Here is a 22,467-nt window from a genome sequence, read left to right on the forward strand (position 1 = left end):
AAGGAATAAATAAAATAATACGTTTATTATTATTTTATTTATTTATTTTAATTAAACACGTAAACTTTTTTTTCAACCATTATTTTTCTCCTACTCCTAAGGACTTGAGTTAGCGTCTCGTGACTTTGTCGCATTGTGCCCCATCACAAATGAACCCCTTGTTATTTTCGTCATTTGTCAATGTAAACAGTCTTTTAAGAAAATATAATTTGAAGACGGGGCTATTTTAGAAAAGCCAATTAATTTGCATATTATTGCGTTCAGCTTGGAAATGTTCACAAATGCTCTATTACTTTTTTTTTAATACGAAAAAAAAAGTTATTGCAGACCCTGATTCAAGGCAGGGTCATATTTGTCCTAACATTGTTTTTTGGAGCGTCATATTTTTACTGCAACTTGGAGTCAGGCTCCCTTTGGCCCCATGTTAATTGATTTTTGAGGTGGCGCTACTGAGCCATCTTTCAATATTTTTTCGCAGGGAACTCACTGAGTTCTAATTTTCAATTTCACTCATGGGCAGTCCTTGTTAACGACTCAATTTTTGTGATTATCTGTCCCCCGGATGCAGCGAGTCTTGTCTTTCGGCTCGGGCCTAATAACACAGAATATGTGTCCTAATGTAATAACACTTAATACTGAAATGGTTAAAGGTCCATCTCCTCATGGTACCAGCGGTTTAACTAAAGGGTTTGAACAGTGAAGACTTATATAGGATGAATAGGATTTAGTGGTTAAAAGCTTAAATATATTTTTGAGGTGCAAACTAAAGTCTATAAAGAGTGTTACTCATTTTGCAGCTCTCAGAATGTCTTGCTTCAGGCATTTGCTCCTGTTGCTAAATGAACATACTGTCCAAAGCAGACGGAGACAGACAAACTGGCTCCATTCAGTCCAAATGATCAGCCAATGAGACGCCAGGACAGCAGCAGATCACCACACCCCCTCCACAGGACGAGGCAGCTGCAGAGGACAATTCATTTACAACATCGTGAGGCCAGAGTTTGGAAACATGGAGGCGTAATACGGCAGTGTATAAACAAGATTGTCATGTTTTTATTTATTAGAAGTGTCTACGAGAACTCAACATGTGCCACTCAGAATCTTAATTTTACAGATAATCACAATTAAGTACAGGGATGTGTGTCTAACCCTGAGCCTCAAAGTGCTGTATCAGTACCAAATATTGCGGTATCGCCCATCCCTACTACATTTAGGTCTTTACTTACTTTACTTTATCGCCCACATCATAAGAAACATTTATTATATATGTAATGTCCATCTTCTTCCAATGATCCGGGGACGGGTCAGGGGGGCAGCCGTCTAAGCAGGAACTCTCAGACTTCCCTCACCCAAGACACTTCCTAGCGCCTCAGAGGGGATCCTGAGGCATTCCCAGGCCAGCTGAAAGACATAGTCTCTCCAGCGTGTCCCGGGTCCTCCCCCAGTGAAACATGCCCGAAACACCTCAGTTGGCTCCACTCGATGTGGAGGAGCAGCGGCTTTACTTCGAGCTCCTCCTGTGTGACTGAGCTCTTAATTCTATCTCTATGTGAGCACCCAGCCACCTGCGGAGGAGACTCATTTTGACCGCTTGTATCCACGATCTTGTCCTTTCGGTCATTACCCAAAGCTCATGACCATAGGTGAGGGTAGGAGAGTAGATTGACCGATAAATTTAGAGCTTCTCCTTTTGACTCAGCTCTTTCTTTACCAGTTCAGTACAGATACCGCATAACTGCAAACGCTGCACCGATCCGCCTGTCAATCTCACACTCCTTTCTTCCCTCACTTGTGAACAAAACCCCAAGATACTTGAAGTCCTCCACTTTGGGTAAGGACTCCCCACCCACATGGAGGGGGCAAACCACCATTCTCCGGTCGAGAACCATGCCCTCGGATTTGGAAGTACTGATCTTAATTCGACCTGCTTCACACTCAGCAGCAAACCGTCCCATTGCATGTTGCAGGTCCAGGTTTGATGAAGCCATCAGGGCAATATAACCTGCAAATAGCAGAGATGCGATCTTGTGGTCCCCAAACCGGACATTCTTCGTCCACTGACTGCGCCTAGAAATTCTGTCCATAAAAACAATGAACAGAACCGGTGACATAGGGCAGCCCTGGCGGAGTCCAGAATGCACTGGGAACAGTTATGACTTACTGCCGACAATATGAACACATAGAGAGACTGGACAGTCCCACGAGGGACACGGTTGAAAGCCTTCTGGAGATCCAGAAAGTCCATGTAGACTGGTTGGGCAAACTCTCATGAATCCTCGAGCACCCGATGGAAAGTATACAGCTGATCCAGTGTTACACGACCAGGACGAAAACCAAACAGCTCCTCCTGAATCCGAGGTTCGACTATCGGTCGGATTCTCCTCACCAGTACCCAGGAATAGACCTTACCGGGGAGACTGGAGGAAACTGATCTCTTTGTAGTTACAACACACCCGCCGGTCCTTTCTTGAACAAAGGGACTGCCACCCCGGTCTACCAGTCTAGAAGCATTGTCCCCAATCGCCAAGCAATGTTGCAGAGACCTGTCTGTCAACTGAGGAGTTTGCCAACCACCGCAGTGACTTGGGTAATGGACAAGTTAACCTCAAGGGTTAGCCTAGGGCAGGGGTGGCCAACCAGTCAGAGACGAAGAGCCACATTTTTTGCTGTGTTACTGCAAAGAGCCACATCATACACATGGGCACACATGAACATTACCCCATCCCTTCCTCTTACACACACACCTCTGCTCAGCCAAATTATTATTATTATTAAGATAAGATAAGATAAGATAATCCTTTATTGTCCCATATGGGGAAATTCCATTGATGCAACGCAGGTAGATACAGAGATAGATACAGGAGAAAAGAACAAATAACTTATAGGAAGTTTGAAAAACACTCTCAGTAGAAGATCTCTTATAAAAATCTTAGGATGTCCGCCGGGATAACGTGACGATCTCCGGGTAAGACGACTGGTCTCCGCAGTTTCATGAGTTCCTCCTTTGTGTAAACGCGGTACGGCGCCAGCCGGGGGGGCGCAGGGGGGCCGGGGGGCCTCGGAGCCAGGGCACATCGCGATGACACGAAAACACTCAATCCAGCCGAACAAAGTCAAAACAAGTTGAATTAAAGCGATTCCAGTGCGTGTCCCGATCATTCATGAAGTTCCTCTTTTATATAAACGTGTACCGGCGGCATACTGTACGTCAGGACGGCCGGAGGGCGCGGGGGGGCCGGGGGCTAGCTCAGAGCTAGCGCACATCACGACGAATACACTCAATAATCCAGCCGAACAAAGTCAAAAACAAGTTAAATTAAAGCGATTCCAGCACGTGTCCCTATTGTACAAGTAAAGTAGATTTTTTTTTTACAAAATACAAAAGATAAAGCACAATAAGTGTGAAAAAGGTGTGAGAAAAGAGCGGAGCGTTTACACCGGGCTGCCAGCTGGACCGGCGCCTTTGACAATATATAATATTAACAATATCATGTCACACACAACCATGATAATGACAGACGCAGAGCGCCGTCCAGTACAACAAAAACACAAATGTTGATATGAACATAAAAGAGCCGCATGAAACCAGGCAAAGAGCCGCATGCGGCTCGCGAGCCGCGGGTTCGCCACACCTGGCCTAGGGTGTCCTGGTGCCATGTGCATTGATGGACAACCTTGAGCTTGAACTTGATGTTCAATATGAACAATCCGTGGCTAGCACTGAAGTCCAATAACTGAACATCGCTCTGGTTCAGATCAGGGGTCTGTTTTTCCCAATCACCCTTCTCCAGATCACTGTTGTTAAATTCAGCCAGAAGAACAATGGAGTCCTCGCACTGTCCAGTACCCCTCTCAGGGACTCCAGTCTGGGTACTCTGCACTGCTGCTTGGCCCGTAGGCCGACACAACAATGAGAGACTTGTCCCCAACTCGAAGGCGTAGGGACACGACCCCCTTGTTGAACTCCCAACATGTAGCGGCTGAGCAGTGGGGCTATAAGCAAGCCCACACCAGCCCGCCACCTCTCCCCGCGTGCAACAAATTTAAGCTTGGTGTATTGGGTAAGTATTTTAAAAAAAAAAAAGTATTTTAAAAACATATCCTCCTAGCTATACCTATACCGATACATAAAAAGTAAATATGGTCAAACAAAGAATAAAATTGCATTAGTCTTTTATTTGCATGTGTGACTACATAATGCAAATCCTAAAAAAATGCCTTACGCAGTCACTATTTGTTCCCCAAGTTCTGTATTATTTCTTTTTATCCAGTTTTTTGGCACATTTATCAGATTGCATTTTTTGTCAGATTTTCGTCATTCAAAATCTTGACATTCTATTTCTTTGGTGTTTTAAGGCGGTTGGTATCCAAGTGTTTCATTACTGCCACCTACTTAAGTTGTACATCTTAGGCTTTAGACTTTATTCTTCAGAGTTCATTATGTAGACTTCATTCTTTAGACTAAGCTTTTTCTCATTCTCTCTTTTTCTTCTTCTTCTTTGGTGTTTTATGGCGGTTGGTATCTAAGTTACCGCCACCCCCTCTTCTTGGCATTACTTTAGGTATTCCTTTGTCTTGTCGTTCGGGATTCGTCGTCAAAGGAATCTTTTTCTATATCTTAGCCGAATGTTGGTGTTTTGTGACATCATCGTCATGGCCACTGTACAGGATATGGCAACTCGCAATCGCTTCTTGCCATTGCCCAGTGTCTAGTTCTGTAACACTTGGATACCAACCGCCATAAAACCCCAAAGAAGACATTTTGTCATTGTGTTTTGAAAAACATAAAAATATATAAAAACTAGATCTTTCTTCTTCTTCTTTGGTTGTTGTTGTTGTTGTTGTTGTTGTTGTTTTATGGCGGTCGGCATCCAAATGTTGCATTACCGCCAGACTTTATTCCTCAAAGTTCTTCTTCCAGTGCCTTTTCATACGTTGTACTCCACAAACACCATCAACACAAGTGTTACATAACTGCCAGACTTTGGTGTTTTATGGCGGTTGGTATCCAAGTGGCAAGAAAATGATTCCGTAATGCATGGCTATATTCTGTACCGTTGCCGTGACGACGATGTCACTAATCGTCAACGCTCCCTCAATAAGATGAGGTTGTTGACAACGGATCCCTAAAAAACCATACGATCAAGAGATACAGACATTTCTTTTCTTCTAACAGCAAGAAAGAAGCAGTCGATTGTTATCTACAAAACAAACTCTGAATGACGAAAATCGGACAAAAGATGTGTGACAAGTGCCGAAAAAATGGGTTTCTATAATAATAACTAATAGTGACTCAATGACTATGACAAAAGAACAAATAGTAACTGTGTATTGCGTTACACGGTCACTCAACTAAATGGCAAGAAGCCATTGCGAGTGACAGCGTAATGCAAGTATGTCGAAACTACGTCTCGGGGACCAACTGGAGCCATCGGCCAATTTTTGTTGGCCCTCCGGCTTCTAAGATAAGATATTCCTAAGTTGGTCCAAACAACAAAAAGTGGTACTTTTTACAGTAAAATCGGAAACATTAAAGCATTTTGATGTTATACCAACCTAATATTATTGTTCCAAGTCTTAAAGGTGTGGAGACTCATCAAAACAATGTCAAATGCATACTTTCAAATGATTCACTTAATCAGCTAATAATAATCATAATTCAACATTATCGCATTGTTTGTGGCCCTCTGCTCCGTATAAGTTTCAAAATGCGGCCCTCAGTGAAAAAAGTTTAGACACCCCTGGCGTGACGCATGGCTATATCCTGTACAGTTATGTCACACCATGACGATAATGTCACTGACAATGATCTCACCAATAACCAACATTCCGCAACTGTAAGAGATGGGGAAAAATAGCAAATTTGATGATGGACCCAAAAAAAACAAGAAGTCCGGGGAATGCATTACGCAGTCACTCAATTAGTCTTGAAGAGCATTTCTAACTTATCTGGCTGCAAGAGTCTACATGCGTTTGAAGAACCACCATCTTTTCCTATTCTGCCACAGCCACAGATTATTCAGAACCTCCTTCTCCATTTTCTCCTTTTTCAGCTTCTTTTTAAGAGCTTCCACCTGATGAGTCTTCTGTGTGATTATATTTAGGAGGGACTGGAGTTGCCTTTTTGTTCTGTTTACTTCTTTGGTAAGATGGGATATGTTTGCCTTCAGTTTATCTGTTTCCTCCTCCACGGCTTTCCTGGCACCCTCCTTCAGTGCACTGAAAGCAGAAGTCTTTTCCTCTTCGTGCTGTTTCAGGATTTTTTCCTTCCACTCATCAAATTGGGCTTGTGGCCGAGTTTTTAATCCCCTGATTATTTTGAGCATATCTTTTTGGAAGGCCTGTTTCTCCTCCTTCTGACTCTTCAACTGTTCTCTCAGCTCCTTGTTTGTGGCCAGAGTTTCCTGGAGCTCTTTGTTCTCTTGCTTCAGGGCAGAGTTGGCCTCCTCTAATGTGTTCAGAGCATCAGGTTGCTCCTCTATCTTTTGCTCCGCAATTCTCAGCTGTTCTTCAAGGCTGTTCCTGAGGCTTTCATTCTCCTGTCTGCTGTCCTTCACTTGCTTTGTCAGCTCGTTTATTTGTGCCAGAGCAGAGACATGAGCAGCATGGCATTTTTTGATTATATCTATAAACGTAACCCTCTCTGTTTGAAGGTCCAGGTTCAGGGTTTGTGTCCTGGCCTGATGCTCCTGTATGGTCTCCTCCTGCTCTGTCACTCTGCAGTGGAGTTCTTTCACTACAGGCTCCAGCCCGACCTTCTCGTCCTGCAGGGTTTGGAGTTTGCTCTCAACTTCGCTGATGATGCTCTCCTGCACGGTCAGGGCAGATGTCAGAAAGGACACATTCTTCTCCTGCTCCTGACTCTCTCTCTTCTGCAGCTCCAGTTGGCTCTGAACCTCTTTAGTAGAATACTTCTCTTGGTCCAGGACAAATTTGAGCGTGACCACTTTTGTGGACAGCTTCTGTCTCTGTCTCTTCACTTTGTTCTGAGCTGCTTTGGAGGCCTGTTCCTGCTGGTTCAGAGAGCTCTGTAGTTGGAGCAACTGACTCTTCAGAACCTCTTTCTCCATTTGTTCATCTTTCAGGTTCTTTTTAAGAGCTTCCACCTGATGGGTGATTGTATCTAGGAGACCATGGGGTTGTATGTCTGTTCTGTTTACTTTTCTCATGAATTTGGATACGATTGAATTAACTTCATCCATTTCCTCCTGCGCGGCTTCCCTGCCTTTCTCCTTCAGTGCACTGAAGGCAGAGAACTTATCCTCTTTCAGAAGACTTATCTCTTCATGCCGTTTCAGGATAATTTTTTTCCACTTTTCAAACTGTGCTTGGGACAGGAGCATGTTCCTGGGAGTGTTCTCCTGTAGCACAAACTGCTGATGGAGCATCTCTCCCTCTGGGCCCACAGACATGTTATATATGTCTGTAGTATTTTGCAGCTCCTCTGTTTGCACGGCTGTGTGCTGCTGCCTACAGTTCATTTGAACGCTGGCTGTTTGAGCCTCTGAGTTCTGTTTGTTCATCTCGCTTGAGTTTTCTAACTGATGTGTCCTGTCCATAGACGTCTGGAAGTGGATGAGGCTAAGATTTCTTCTTCTTTGATGTTTTATTTGCGGTTGGTATTCAAGTGTTACATTACCTCCACCTACACTACTTTACGCCGTAGACTTTAGACTTTAATCTTTAGACTCTGTGTTTGGTGTTCTTCTTATTGTTGTTACTTTTAATGGTGTTTGGCAGCCGTGCATTTACTGCTACCTACTGTAGTTGTACGTCTTCTGCAGTTGTATGTCTTCAAAGTATGTGTTTTACGCTATAACTTAAAAAAAAAAAGAAGGGGGAGAGAGAGAAAGAGAAAGAAAGAGGAAAAGAGCGAAAAAGCGAGAGAAAGGGAGAGAGGAGAGAAAGAAAGTAAAACAGAGCGAGAAAGAGAATAAGCTTGTTCTTCTTTGGTGTGTCCAGGTCCTTCTTCGTCTTTGGGGTTGTATGGCGGTTGGTATTCAATTGTCACAATACCACTACCTACTGTAGTTGTACGTCTTAGACTTTGGACTTTATTCTTTTTGTACAGATATGTGACATCATCACACACATCAGAAAGGAACGGAACATTACATGGGGAACTCCATTTGTTACTATGGAGGAAAGTTCTTTTGTTACCATGGTGACAAAGCACACGTTTGCGAACACATTTTGGCTGAAATCTAAGACGCACAACTACTGTAGCTGGCGGTAATATAACACTTGGATACCAACCGCCATAACACAGCAAAGAAGAAGAAGATATGTTTTAGGTCAGGGGTTCCCACACTTTTTCAGCACGCAAACTATTTTTAGATTCAGCAAAGCCCAAAGATCTACCTATAGATTTATATTACATTTTTATTTTTATAAACAGCTATAAAAACACAATACAGGCCTATATTGTGCCTAATAATATTGTATTATGTATAGATGTGCAATATGAAGCAGGGAAGACAAAATCTGTTAAATGACTTGACTAGACCCATTAATACAGATGACTATTTTGAAAATAAAATTATAAGTAGACTAAATATTAGAAGGTTGAACTGGCTGCTCAGCGTGTGCATCTACTGTGTCTTAGCGCAAGACAATAAACTGCTTTGGGATCGACTGCTACTGCCTCCGGTAGATCGTGATCGACGCAATGTGCCCCTCTGTTTAAAATGGTGTGGAAACGCAAGAAAAAAAATGAATTGGATTTGAACACAAACACAAAAAGGTGATCATGACTGAAATGCGGTTAACTAATGCTAATGCTAGTTTGTGACTTTAACAGCTCACCTGCTGTAGTGTCAGACACTTTTTTTATGGTCAGATTGTGTTACAACAAAGATTCAAGTCTAACCAGAGTAACAGAACTTCAGACAGAGCAGTGCCTACAGTAAACCGCACATCATCAGCTAATGTTGAGGACCAGAATTGGGTAGCGTTACTTTTAATAGCAACTCATTACGTTACATCGTTACTCCCTTGGAAAATAATGCATTACATTACTCTGCTCCTGTGTTATAAAAGTAACGCGTTAGAGTACTTTTGCGTTACCAAATTAATAACATTATTGTATAACCTATATCAGTAGCCGATAATCCTTTTGCATTGCTAAACACAGTAACGTAATCATTAAAATATCAAATAAAGAAGAAAAGTGAATGCGTTTGACTGATCTTTATTCATCTTTTATGTTGACAGATTACTACTATACAAAGTAATACAATAAGCATGTGTAGGCCTGTCGTCAAGCAATGAAAACATTGCTAAAACAAAATTTGCAAGAGCACCGACGCGTTTGTTTTATTCCTGTATTTTATTCAAATCAAACTCAAAACACTGCTGTTACAAAGTGAAAGGAGTTTTTCAAAAGGTGCATCTGAAAGTTTATTTCTCTTTGGCGTGAAGACAAGATTCACCAGTCACTAGTTGCTCAATGCGCATGCATTGAGCAAGCCACACGTCTGTGGCTGGGAAACAAACCTGGCTCTGGGATTGCGTTGAGGAGATGAGACCTAACCAAAACTATCACGTTACTGATTTGAAAAAGTGACTTGTACTAGATTACATGGGTACACAAACAAGCGTGAAAAGTAATTTGAGTATTCTAACGCTTTGCCAGCTAATGCGTTACCCCCAATTCTTTTGATAACATCACATGAAAGATACATTCATTCTTCAAACTTTAAAACAAGATAAATATCAAATCATTTTAATCAATTTAGATTAATTGTGACATTTTTGTTATCTTTCAATTTACCATTTTGCCACTGAAAGTTTGTATTTTAACCAAAAATAAAACATCAGCTTAGTAAACCTGTTTGTTATATAATATTTATATCATATTTTATATCTCGAAAATAATCCATTTACAATTAATTCACAGTTAAAGGCGCTGTATCTGATTTTTACTGTTTTGAAAAAATATTTACTGCTCCACATGAAATGCTCACTTACCTAATGCATTCTGAGCATCCTAAATATTTACAGCAATGAGTTTAAACACGATTTTCACGAGTCTCTGAGCCCAGAGCAAGTCATACCGGGAAAAACTAACATTAGCATGCACTTCCTGCTCCTCAGTCTCTTTTTCACCTGAATGAAAATGCTTTTACAATATTTCTGTGCTGGGGCAAAACAGATTTTACTTAAAAGTCTGGTACATGACTAATATAAATGTCTGTTAAATTTGTCCATTTTCGAGTCCAAATGTAATGTTTCCCATTTTACGAATGTCCATTATAATGGTGGTCCAGTCCTTTATTCTCGGTGCATTTTGTGTCATCCATTTTTTGTGCTGGCCCTTTTTGCCGCTACTAGGAGGATGCTCCAAAGATAGTTGCTGGTTGTATTCATGGCAGGAATCCTGAGGCCCAAATAAACAGTTCTGAAATTCATTGGAATGGTGATGTCATTAATTGTCCATAAGGCATTGCAGATATCAATCCAATATTTGTGAACAGGACAATCCCAAAACACATGATAGTAGATTGCTTCCTGCTGCCACATCCTCTCCAACAGTTAGCACTTCCCTGTGAGTAATGGGAACTTTGACATGGGGTTATAAAGAAACAAGAAACACTTTTCCAACAGAATTCCCTCCAAACATGTGATTTTGTGGTTCTCCAATGAGATGTACATATACTTTCCCACTCTCCATCAACCAGAACAAAGTGACACTCGCTTTTCCATTTACCCTCAATGTAATCAGTAGAGTGACTACCCAGATTGTTAATACATTTGTGTAATTTAGATATGAATCCCCTTGAAAGTTCAGATTTATTTGCTTTATTGAATGCTTCAGTTAAAAGGCTCTGATGGTCATCATACATTTTAATTTATTGGTTATAATAACTCCTTATTTGTAAATGAAAGTCCTGTTTGTCCAAGTCAAAGGATTATTTCAACAGATCAAATCGCTACAAATTCTTCTTCTTTCAAATCTGGTAAAAGAGCTTTATACCTTTTGTTGTCCAGACCTTAAATCTTGAGTCTGCGATGTTAGGTGTGAAATTTCAAGACATTCAATTTAAGATTTTAACACACAAACAACAGTGTGTGTGTTATTAGCTCCTTCCATGTTGTTAAAACAGATTTCACCCAAAGGTTTTCCACCTCTCCCAAATGACTCAACTGTCTGTCATCTGCCAGTGAGGCCTGTACAGGAACCCCCTGTATATATATTTTTCCATTGAGCTTCATATTCTGGATCACATCAGTATAGCAATGCTCAGATTTGAGCTTAAATGCAGTCATTTTCAAAAGAAGGTAAACCCCAAACTCCTTTAAAAAAAAATAATTGTTAAGTTTTGAATCAGTATTTTGGAGTATTTGTACAATTTTTTTGGACATTATTGAGGTGTATATACGATTGTCCACATTCAGAAAATAAGTTGGTCTATATGAGGCACAATCCAATCTGTCCTTCCCTTCTTTTGGTATCAGGGATATGATGGCTTCTTTCCAACTAGGAGGTTTTAAGTTTTCTCAAGTGCCCAGTTAAAAGTTGCCAAAAGGAAAGGAGTAAGTGTGCCTTTTAAAACTTTGTACCACTCCAAGGTTAACCCGTCACTCCCCGGAGATTTATTGTTCTTTAAACTTTTGATTTCGCCTTGTTTTTCCTAAACTGTTATTTCAGCTCCTAATTTTTGAGTGTCTGCGTCATAAAGCAGACAATATATGTTCTTGTATTCCCATTTATTTTTCCAAATCAGGATTTTTGACGCGTTTCAAATCCTTACACTTCAACACTTTCACCGATTTCAACAAGTTATACCTCTTTACGATCACTTTCACCGTCTTAGGGAGGCTATTGCTTTTGATCTTTGTACACCTTGTACTTTTTTTCAGTATTTGCAAAAGTAAATTGCTAAAGCTAACGCTAATTACCGTCAGCATTAGCATCTCTGTTGCTAGATGACGGAGGTACGGGGAGGAGAGGGTGCAGCCGGAACACAGAGGCTCTCTCTCCCTTTCTCCCTGCTCAGGTCTGCATTCAGCACGATCTTGCAATTTGTCAGGACAAACAACTATTTGAGTCGCAAACTACGCAATCATCAATGGTGAATTACTGAGCGTTGTTGGTGTGCCGCAAAACGCAACAGAAAACATGGACGGGTGGCAAGGGGGTCGCGCGGTAAGGCAAGAGCCGGACTTTTCATTTTAAGTAGTACTACCAGTACTACTTACATACACAGCTTACACACTCTTACACACGTGTTGTACTGTTGTACGTGTTGAAGAACGCAGACACTCGCAATGGCTTCAGCCATTGCACATTATCTAGTTTATTTTGTTCTTCTGACATAAGAGGCAATTTGGGGGATTTCAGAAAGGAATTTATAACATATTCTTTAACGTCTGGAATTTAAAAAAAAAAAGTTTTTAATTAAAGTATTCAAATACTGATTGAATTTGGTCTTGTTTGGTTCAGATTACACAATTAAAGTTATTTAAGCTTTTTTTTTTAAAGTTTCCAAGATAGTAATTTATAAAAAAAAATATCCACTCTCATAATACCTTTGTTTGGTAAAGAGCATTTTCTTAACTACTTCAGATTTCACCACTTATCTTTTTAATTTCTTGGAGCATTTTAAGACATCCCTTTTTGGCGTGGCTTTCTTACAACAATTACATTTTTTTCTTGCAGATCATGTAACTTTTTCTCTCTTTGTTTCTTTTTTTCGGAGGCTATGGCTAAAAATGTTCCCTTCCCCCCCTTGGAAGCGTCCCAAAGGATGGGCGGAGAAATTTCTCCAGTATGATATTCCTACAAATAAGTGTTAATGTTGTTGGACATTTTCTCCTTAAACAAAGTGTCCATTAAGCAAGCTTGCATTGAACCGCCACAGATTGTTTTTTCGTCTATCCAAATCTACAGAAATGTAGATTTGAGCATGATCACTTTTGTGCCTATATCTGCTTCAGTGATTTTAGATCTGTTTTTATTGAGAACAAACAAATTGTCTATTCTTGAATATTGTATGTGGATTAGAAAAATGGGTATACTGGCGTCTATATTTTTCAATACGATATGAAACTGCTTTGTTCCTCCAGTGCCTTTTGAGTTTGACACATCTAATGTAGACTGAATGTGAAGATTCCAATCGCCGCCAAGGATTAGGGTTCCCTCAGAGTGGTTTACAATCAGGTCCATGACATCAGCATAGTCGTGATATTACTTCCAGGTGGACCATACACATTTTAAAAAGTGACAACCTGTCTGCCTTCTTTATCCTTACATTGACAACTGTTCAAAAGCTGTTTGGTTTGAAATCAAAATTGCAACTCCCTTTCTATGTCTGCTGTTCAGTGTCATTCAAATGTGTCTCTTGTAAATATATAATGTCAATTCTTTCTTTTTTCATTTTAGTTAACATTTAAAAAAAAAAACATATACAAGAACCATTGGAACACAGAACAACTGATAAAATAGGAAACAAAAGGGTTTATGCTGAAAACAGGCACCAAACCCCAAAACTGATAAAAATAAAATAAAAAAAAAGATTGTAAAAATGGGAGTGAAGTGCAATCCTAATGAAAGGCCCTTCCATCCCAGGCACTCCTGACACCAATCCTCAGAATGAACTGGATGACCTCCTTAGCTCACCACAACCCTTTGCTGCATTCTGCATGTATTTTCCAATTTCCCACAAATCCAATCTCCCACATTTGGCACATCAACGAGGATGTATTTAGTCATAGAATGTATGTACAAAAGTAGACAAAGCATAAAGGCTGATGTTAAAAACAAATAAAATAAAATCGCTATCCCTTTAAATGAACAGAAATGTATCACCATGTGACCACAACCTGAACTCACATGCCCCAAGGTGGTGGCTTCATCTCTCGTACTGTCTGGTTCTCTGTGTTTTGCATCTTCCTTAGGAGCACCTCTGCTTCTCCTAGTGGTCTGAGCATGTTTTTACCTTCAAAAGTCACCAAAAGAGTCGGGGGAAAAGAGGACCCATGTCTCAGTTTCTCTTCCTGAACTACTCATAGATGTGGTGGAACTTTTGCCTTTGTTGACGAACCTCATGTGGAATATCTAGGGCAGTGGTCCCCAAACTTTTTGACTCGAGGGCCACATTGGTTTTAAAATTTGGCCGAGGGGCCGGGCCAGGAAAATATGGTGTGTTTGTGTGAACGAATGAATTACTATAAATTACACGTAAGATTTGACCTGTAACTTGTAACAAAGCAAACAAATGCAAGGCTCAATGTACAAATTGTTTTCCAAATGCATTAAATAATGATTATTTTAATTACATTTCAGTTGAATAAACACAGCAGGAAAATTGACCTTCAATTTCAGTGGGAACAGTGTTGTTGATCTCCCTGTTTTGCATTAAAGTCTGGTGTAAGTTTTGTTGTGGCAATTCTCAGGATTGATCCTTTGGTGTTGGTCAGTGAAGCTGGATCTGTGACGGGCTTTGTTCATGTTCATGACACTGAATGTCTCTCATATGTAGGTCGAGCCAAACAAGACCAGCATCTTCTGTTCCTCCTCCGGAGGTTTTGTTTCCTTCAGTGAAGCATAAAAGTTGTTAAGTTTAAGAGTGTTGGACCGTTTTTTTATTAGCATTTCTTCTACCCATAAATGATCTAGTAGTAACAGCATGGAATGATTAATATCCATAAATAAAAAATCTTAATAAATGTCACCAGAATATGCAAACATTTTGACTTTAATGTTACATTTTTGCTCTTCTGTCCTTCTCACTTCTCCAGTGGTTGGACACTTTGTCCAGGTTGATGCTTCTTTTGCTTCTTGCTGTAACTTTATGCTCATCAACTGCTCCAAAATGTGCCACTTCATGACCATTTCTGGATGATATTATTCATAAACTAACAGGCCGCACCTGTCATAAACCGCAGGTGCCCACGTTGTAACATGAGATATTTACACAGAAATAAACGCAGTTTTTATGCGTCTTTTAAACCGGGGGTCTCGTGGCGCACGCGGCGCACCCCGCGGTCGGCTTTAGTCCTGCTTTAGACCCGCTTTAGAACAGATCACAGCTGTCTCTAGTGTCCCCTCTGTCCTTGACTCTGTGTGATCAGGATCATCTGCTCCTGAGCGAGTACTCATCGAGTGAGTGTTACTGTGACATGAGATATTTACACAGAAATATGGTCCAGATAATGATGCACATGTGTCTTTTGACTCGTGAGTCAGGTCTGGCCAAGAAAGTCTCATTTACACAATAGTGACACGCCAGTGTCTATTGAACGTGCCCGCGGTCCGCGCTGCGCTGCGGAACTAATAAGACTAATTTCTCAGTGAATATGATTCTGACACGCAGCGTTTTGAAACTAAAAATGTAGAGAACACGACGTGTCCCCTGGACAGTGCTTCTACTGTCCACAAGATCTACAGTGTGTCAAACACTTGCGCTTCCTGTTTGATTGGCCCCAGTGGCCGTTTGTGGTGAATTTTATTTTCTGCGCGCCATAGATCTTATACATAGAGGGAACAGTGTCATCTCTTGGGGAAATGTGGGCATTACAGGTGAAAGGTAAAGTGAACGGCCAGCCACAGTATCATGAGTTTGACTCCGACATTTGCTAAAAAAAAAAAAAATCATGTAACTTGGACAAGCTTGGCGGGCCGGATGCGGCGCGCGGGCCGTAGTTTGGAGACCACTGATCTAGGGCAAAGCAGACACCCTAGCCTTTGTACTGGAGGTCTCTTTTAACCCTTGCAGACTTCAAGACACGTTCCTTCACAAGATGGTTTACAAACCTCATAATCAGGCCTCGTGGTTTATCAGCTGCTGGTTATGATTTGTCCAGGCTCTTTTGATTGTGACAGGAGGGACTTCAATAATCTCCAAAAAACTTTCTGTATCTTCTTCTTCCTCTACCCCCACAAACCTAAGGTTAGGTCAACGTGATCTGGACTTAAAATCCAGGATCTTATTTTTCATATTAATGTTCTACGAATCCGGCATCGTCACCCTGGCCCACAGCGCCGCCATCTGGGCCATTACTGTCTGCTTTCAGCTCAGCGGCTACTGCAGCAGATACGCCAGGCATATGGCAGCTATCATTTCGGCTCTGAGAGACTCCATGTCACGCTGCATTTCGGGACATCTTGAGCAATAACTGATGATTAGTTATATTCTTTCCCCCTTCCAATAAAAAGTAGTCGCGAGAATCTCCATCTGGTCCGGCGGGAGCCTGTTTATCCGGCGGGAAGAACTGCGGTTCTCCGCGTCAGGTTTGCTAGCCATGTTAGCCTTATTAGCTTTGTTAGCTTAATTAGCTTGCGATGCGGCATGTATTCCAATGGGGCCATGGACCAACTGTTTGTTTTGGTCACGTAGTGTTACCAGACTTGTGTCTTCCTTGTTCATGCATCCTTTGTTCTTCCCTTTGGGATTAGGTGGGTCAAACAATGATTTTTAAAGCCAAGTTTTGTAGCAAAGATGTGATTTCATCAGGTCAAATTGCCGACATAACCAGAACTCTGAAATTAATCTTTCATTCAGATTTTAACCTGGATGAAAGCAGGAGTCTACATGCGTCTGAAGAACCACCACCTCTTCCTATTCTTCTGCTTCCGCCACGAATTATTCAGAAACTCCTCCTTTCTCTCCTCTTTCAGGTTCTTTTTAAGAGCTTCCACCTGATGGGTCTTCTGTGTGATTGTATCTAGGAGAGACTGGATTTGCCTTTCTGTTTTTTTTGCTTCTATCGTGCGTTTGGATATGATTGCTTTCAGTTTATTTGTTTCCGCTTCCACGGCTTTCCTAGCTTCTTCCTTTAGTGCACTAAAGGAAGAGGCCTTCTCCTCTAACAGAAGACTGATCTCTTCTTTGTGCTGTTTCAGGATATTTTCCTTCCAATCTTTAAACTGGGTTTGGGGACGATTTTTTAATCCCCAGATTATATTGAGCATATCTTTTTGGAAAGCTTGTTTCTCCTCGTTCTGCCCCTTCAACCGCTCTATCAGCTCCTCATTTATGGCCAGAGTTTCCTGGAGCTCTTTGTTCTCTTGCTTCAGGGCAGAGTTGGTCTCCTCTGATGTGTTCAGAGCCTCAGATAGCTCCTCTATCTCCTGCTCCGCAGTCCTCAGCTGTTCTTTAAAGCTCTTTCTGAGGCTCTCATTCTCCTGTCTGCGACCCTTCACTTGCTTTGTCAGCTCGTTTATTTGTTCCAGAACAGAGACATGAGCAATTTGGCATTTTTCAATGACATCATTAGATGTGACCCTCTCTGTTTGAAGGTCAAAGTTCAGGGTTTGTGTCCTGGCCTGCTGCTCCTGTAAGGTTTCCTCCTGGTCTGTCACTCTGCAGCGGAGTTTTTTCACAACAAATTCCAGCCTGACCTTCTCATCCTGAAGGGTTTGGAGTTTGCTTTCAGCCTCGCTGATGATGCTCTCCTGCACGGTCAGGGCGGATGTCAGAAAGGACACTTTCTTCTCCAGCTCCTGATTCTCTCTCTTCTGCAGCTCCAGTTGGCTCTGAACCTCTTTAGTGGAACACTTCTCTTGGTCCAGGACAGACTTGAGTGTGTCCACTTTTGTGGACAGCTTCTGTCTCTGTCTCTTCTCTTCATTCTGAGCTGCTTTGGAGGCCTGTTCCTGCTGGTTAACAAAGCTCTGTAGTTGGAGCACCTGACTCTTCAGAACCTCTTTCTCGATTTGCTCCTCTTTCAGGTTCTGTTCAAGAGCTTCCACCTGGTGGGTGATTGTATCTAGGTGACCCGGGCTTTGCCTTTTTGTTCTGTTTGCTTCTCTTGTGAGTTTGGATATGATTGCGTTCAGTTCATCTATTTCCTCCTCCACGGCTTCCCTGGCTTTCTCCTTCAGTGCACTAAAGGCAGAGGCCTTCTCCTCCAGCAGAAGACTGATCTTCTTTTCATGCTGTTTCAGGATAATTTTCTTCCACGTTTCAAACTGGTCTTGGGACAGAGTTTTTAATCCACGGATTATTCTAAGCATATCTTTTTGGCAGGCCTGGCTCTCCTCCCTCTGCCTCTCAAACTGCTCTTTTAGCTTCTTGTTCTGTTTGAGTAGATCTCTCCATGAGGCCCTGCTATTCTTCTCCCCTGTGTCCTGAGGAGTGTGTGTACTTCTGGGAGTTTTCTGCTGTTGCACAAACTGCTGAGGAAACATATCTCCCTCTGGGCCCACAGACATGTTATATGTGTCTGTAGTATTTTGCAGCACCTCTGTTTGCACGGCTGTGTGCTGCTGCCTACAGTTCATTTGAACGCTGGCTGTTTGACTCTTTGAGTTCTATTTGTTCATCTCGCTCGGGTTTTTTAACTGATGTGTCGTGTTCATCAAAGTCTGGAAGTGAATGAGACTAAGCCATCTGAAAATGACCGCCACCTGCTGTAGTTGAATGTCTTCTTCTTCTTCTTTGGTGTTTTATGGCGGTAGGTATCCAAGTGTTACATTACCGTCACCCACTATAGTTCTGCATCTAGACTCTCTTGACTTTCGACTTTATTCTTCTGTAGTTGTTGTTTTTATTCTTCGTTGGTGTTCTTCTGTAGTTGTACATCTTAGATGGGTGTGTTGATGTCAGAAAAGAACAGAACAAGTTTTTCTAGTTATATATTGATACTGTGTGACATATTGATACTGTGTGACATATTGATGCTGTGTGAAATCTTCTTCTTTGGTGTTTTATGGCGGTTGGTTGTTGTTGTTGTTGTTGTTTTATGGCGGTTGGCATCCAAGTGTTGCATTACCGCCGGACTTCATTCTTTAGACTTCATTTCTCTGAGTCCGACCGGTTGGTATCCAAGCGCTACATTACTGCCAGACTTTATTCCGTAGACTTTATATCTTTTCGTTAGACTTCAATTTTCAGAGTGCGACCGGCTTTCCAGAGCTGACTCTTCTTCATCTTCCTCTCCTTCTTTGGCGTTCGGTGCTTCCGCTGTACAGCTTTATCCTTTAGGGTTCATTCTTTAGGCTTTGATACTTTCACTGATGTCGTTGCTTCAACAGAAAGTAAGAAGAAGAAGAAGAAGAAGAAGAAGAAGAAGAGCTAGTGTCCGGTCTGGAGAGACGGGAGATGACGGAGGAGAGTGGATCGGTGGTCGAAGACGTTCTGGACGGCGTGGAGGAGCAGCCTTTTCTGCCTGCACGTGCCCGGAAACGTAAAAAGTCCCTTAGCTCGTCCGAGGGTTCTGGGAATGAGCAGCAGGATGAGGCTGAAGCTATTGATATCCGGGGTGAGAGCAGAGACTGTAAGGTGATCATAAAGCTTGCACAGGATAGTGCATCCTTTAAGGAGTGGAATTCAGTGGCATTGTCAAAGAGCCTAACTGTAGCTGTGGGAGTGATCAAGAGTGCGAGTGTCCTTAGAGATGGCTCGCTGCTGGTCGTGTGCAAGGACGCGGCTCAGCAACGGAAGGCGATTGGAACTAAACGTCTGGGTGGAAAGGACATTCTTGTGTCTGATGCTGAAAGAAACACGGTCAGAGGAGTTATCGTAGGTGTCCCTACGGCGACGTCTGTGGATGAAGTTAAGGAGAATTTGACTGGAGCTACGGTGGTGGACGCTAGGCGGTTGAAGGTGACCCGGTCTGGGGTAAGATGTGACAGCTTGTCTGTAATGGTAACACTTGAAGGGAGGTGCCTGCCTAGTAAGGTGTTCATTGGGTTCATGTGCCATGACGTTAGGCCATATGTTCCACCGCCCCTGCGTTGCTTTAAGTGCCAGCGCTTTGGGCATATTGCAGCGGTCTGTAGAGGGAGGCAAAGATGTGGTAAATGTGCAGGAGATCACGAGTATGGGAAGTGTGACGTGGGAGCAAAACTGAAGTGCTGTAACTGTGGGGAAGAACATAGCTCTGCCTATGGGGGATGCAGGTTTAGCAAAAGAGCTGCTGAGGTGCAGAAAATAAAGGTCTCTCAAGGTATATCCTACGCAGATGCAGTCAAGAAAGTTTCAAGTAACAAGTTTAGAGTAAATACAGAGAGAGGAGCCAGCGCTGCTCCCAGCCAGGGCGAAATGAGAAAGGCCAGCGTGGCTCCCAAGAAGTGTGAAGGTTTCAAGAGTGGAGGTCCCAAGTGTGCAGGTTCCAGAATTAATGAGAATACCCTGGTTGTGGATAGAGAGGATTTTGTACTCTTTATGGTGGATGTTGTAAACTGTGCTGCTCAGGCTCAAAGCAGAACTGAAAGGATCAGGATCATTGCTAAAGCTGCAGGGAGATTCCTTGGAACAAAGGAGCTTGATTGGGCAGATATAGAAAACAGGCTAAAGGCGCTAAATGGGAGTCGGAGTGATGGGGGTCTGCTTTTGGGGAGTCAGAGTGATCAGAGTGACGAGATGGGGGTGGGGGTGGTCTCCTGTCCTCGCCCAGTCTCGTAGACGCACGGCTACCAAGCAGCGACATCAGTGGAAATATTAAAGCCTATAGAATGAAGCCTAAAGAATAAAGCTGTACGGTGGAAGCACCGAACGTCAAAGAAGGAGAGGAAGATGAAGAAGAGTCTCCCTGGAATAAAGCCGGTCGGTTGTTGTTGTTGTTGTTGTTGTTGTTTTATGGCGGTTGACAGCCGAGTGTTGCATTACCGCCAGACTTTATTCCTTAGACTTTGTCGTAGTCCTAAAAGTTCTTCTTCCAGTGCCTTGACTTCCAGTGCTTTGTCCTCAGACTCTGTTGTTGTTGTTGTTGTTGTTGTTTTATGGCGGTTGGCATCCAATTGTTGCATTACCGCCAGACTTTATTCCTCAGACTTTTCGTAGTCCTCAGACTGTCGTAGTCCGTAAAAGTACTCCTTCCATTGCTTTGGTGTTACAAAGCCCATGAGGTCATGATATGTCTTTGTGACCGGCTTTATTCCAGGGAGACTCCTCTCCACCTTCCTCTCCCTCCCCGACGCTCGGTGCTTTGGAAGTACAAAGCCCATGAGGTCATGGGACGTCTTTGTTGTTTTACAAAGCCCATGAGGTCATGGGACGTCTTTGTCGTTTTATCCTTTAGAAGTCCTTCTTCCATCACTTTGGTGTTTCTAGGCCCATGAAGTCAAAGCGGGTTAGAACATCCTCTTGCTCCTCATCCTCGGCTCAGTCTCCAACACCTCCCACCTCTATAAACGTTTACCCAGCCCTGTGCTACATAAGTAAGCAACCACAGCCTGACACAAACCCTGTGACTGAATCGCCAGAACGTTGCGCAGATTGAACTCCCGCCCATTATTCCGAAACCACAAGGCCAACCCGGCCCTTTCTCTATCATAAGCCTCACAGCAAATCAGCACATGCTCGACAGTCTCTGGCACCCGACAGTGACCACACAGACCGGTCGGATGTTTGCCTATCCTACTCAGTGACGGTCGGTCTCTGAAACAAACAACAACTATTCTAGTCACAAAGACATATCATGACCTCATGGGCTTTGTAACACCAAAGCAATGGAAGGAGTTCTTTTACGGACTACGACAGTCTGAGGACTACGAAAAGTCTGAGGAATAAAGTCTGGCGGTAATGCAACAATTGGATGCCAACCGCCATAAAACAACAACAACAACAACAACAACAACAACAACAACATCTACTAGACTGGGCGAGGACAGGAGACTAGCGACGCTGTAAAAAAGACTTCAAAAGTTGACTCCCATCACTCTGACTCCCATTTAGCGCCTTTAGCCTGTTTTCTATTTCTGCCCAATCAAACTCTTTTGTTCCAAGGAATCTTCCTGCAGCTTTAGCAATGATCCTGATCCTTTCAGTTCTCTTTTGAGTTTGAGCAGCACAGTTTATAACATCCACCATAAAGAGTACAAAATCCTCTTTATCCACAACCAAGGTATTCTCATTAATTTTGGAACCTGCACACTTGGAACCTCCACACTTGGAACCTTCACACTTGGAAGCAACGCTGGCTTCCCTCACTTCGCTCTGGCTGTGGCGCTGGATTCTCTCACTGTATTTACTTTCAACTCTTTACTCGACACTTTCTTGACTGCATACGCATAGGATATACCTTGAGAGTCCTTAATTTTCTGCACCTCAACAGGCCTTTTGCTAAACCTGCGAACCTGTAGGCAGAGCTATGTTCTTCCCCACAGTTACAGCACTTCAGTTTTGCTCCTTCATCACATTCCCCATACCACACCACTTCAATATGCCCAAAGCGCTGGCATTTAAACCAACGCAGGGGTGGTGGAACATATTGCCTGACGCCATAGCTCACATATCCAAGGAGCACCTTACTAGGCAGGCATTTCCCTTCAGTTTTTATCATTACCGACAGGCTGTCACTTCTTTCTCCAAACCGGGTTGTTTTCAATTGCCTAGCGTCCACTACCTTAGCTCCAGTTAAATCTTTCTTTACGTCATCCACGCCTGTGATAACTCCTCTGACTGTGTTTCTTTCAGCGTCCGAAACAACAATGTTCTTTCCATCCAGACTTTTACTCCCAATCGCTTTCCTTTGCACATAACCAGCAGCGAGCCATCCCTATGGACTATCGCATCCTTG

The 22,467-nt window shown here is 42.6% G+C and overlaps 1 protein-coding gene across 1 annotated transcript; it reads right to left on the reverse strand.

Moving 5' to 3' along the window:
* Window positions 1-5,833: 5,833 nt before the first annotated feature.
* Window positions 5,834-18,157, reverse strand: LOC140372392 (uncharacterized). The gene is made up of 2 exons (XM_072459480.1): window positions 16,536-18,157; window positions 5,834-7,551 (listed from the first exon to the last, which is right to left on the reverse strand). Exons 1-2 carry the CDS (start codon window positions 18,155-18,157, stop codon window positions 5,964-5,966), a joined length of 3,210 nt encoding a protein of 1,069 aa, XP_072315581.1. The 3' UTR covers window positions 5,834-5,963.
* Between the last annotated feature and the right edge of the window lie 4,310 nt (window positions 18,158-22,467).

The sequence above is a fragment of the Eucyclogobius newberryi genome, unplaced genomic scaffold (assembly GCF_026437365.1).
Source record: "Eucyclogobius newberryi isolate DKJ021-1_F unplaced genomic scaffold, fEucNew1.0.hap1 SCAF_224, whole genome shotgun sequence".
Taxonomy (NCBI): Eukaryota; Metazoa; Chordata; class Actinopteri; order Gobiiformes; family Gobiidae; genus Eucyclogobius; species Eucyclogobius newberryi.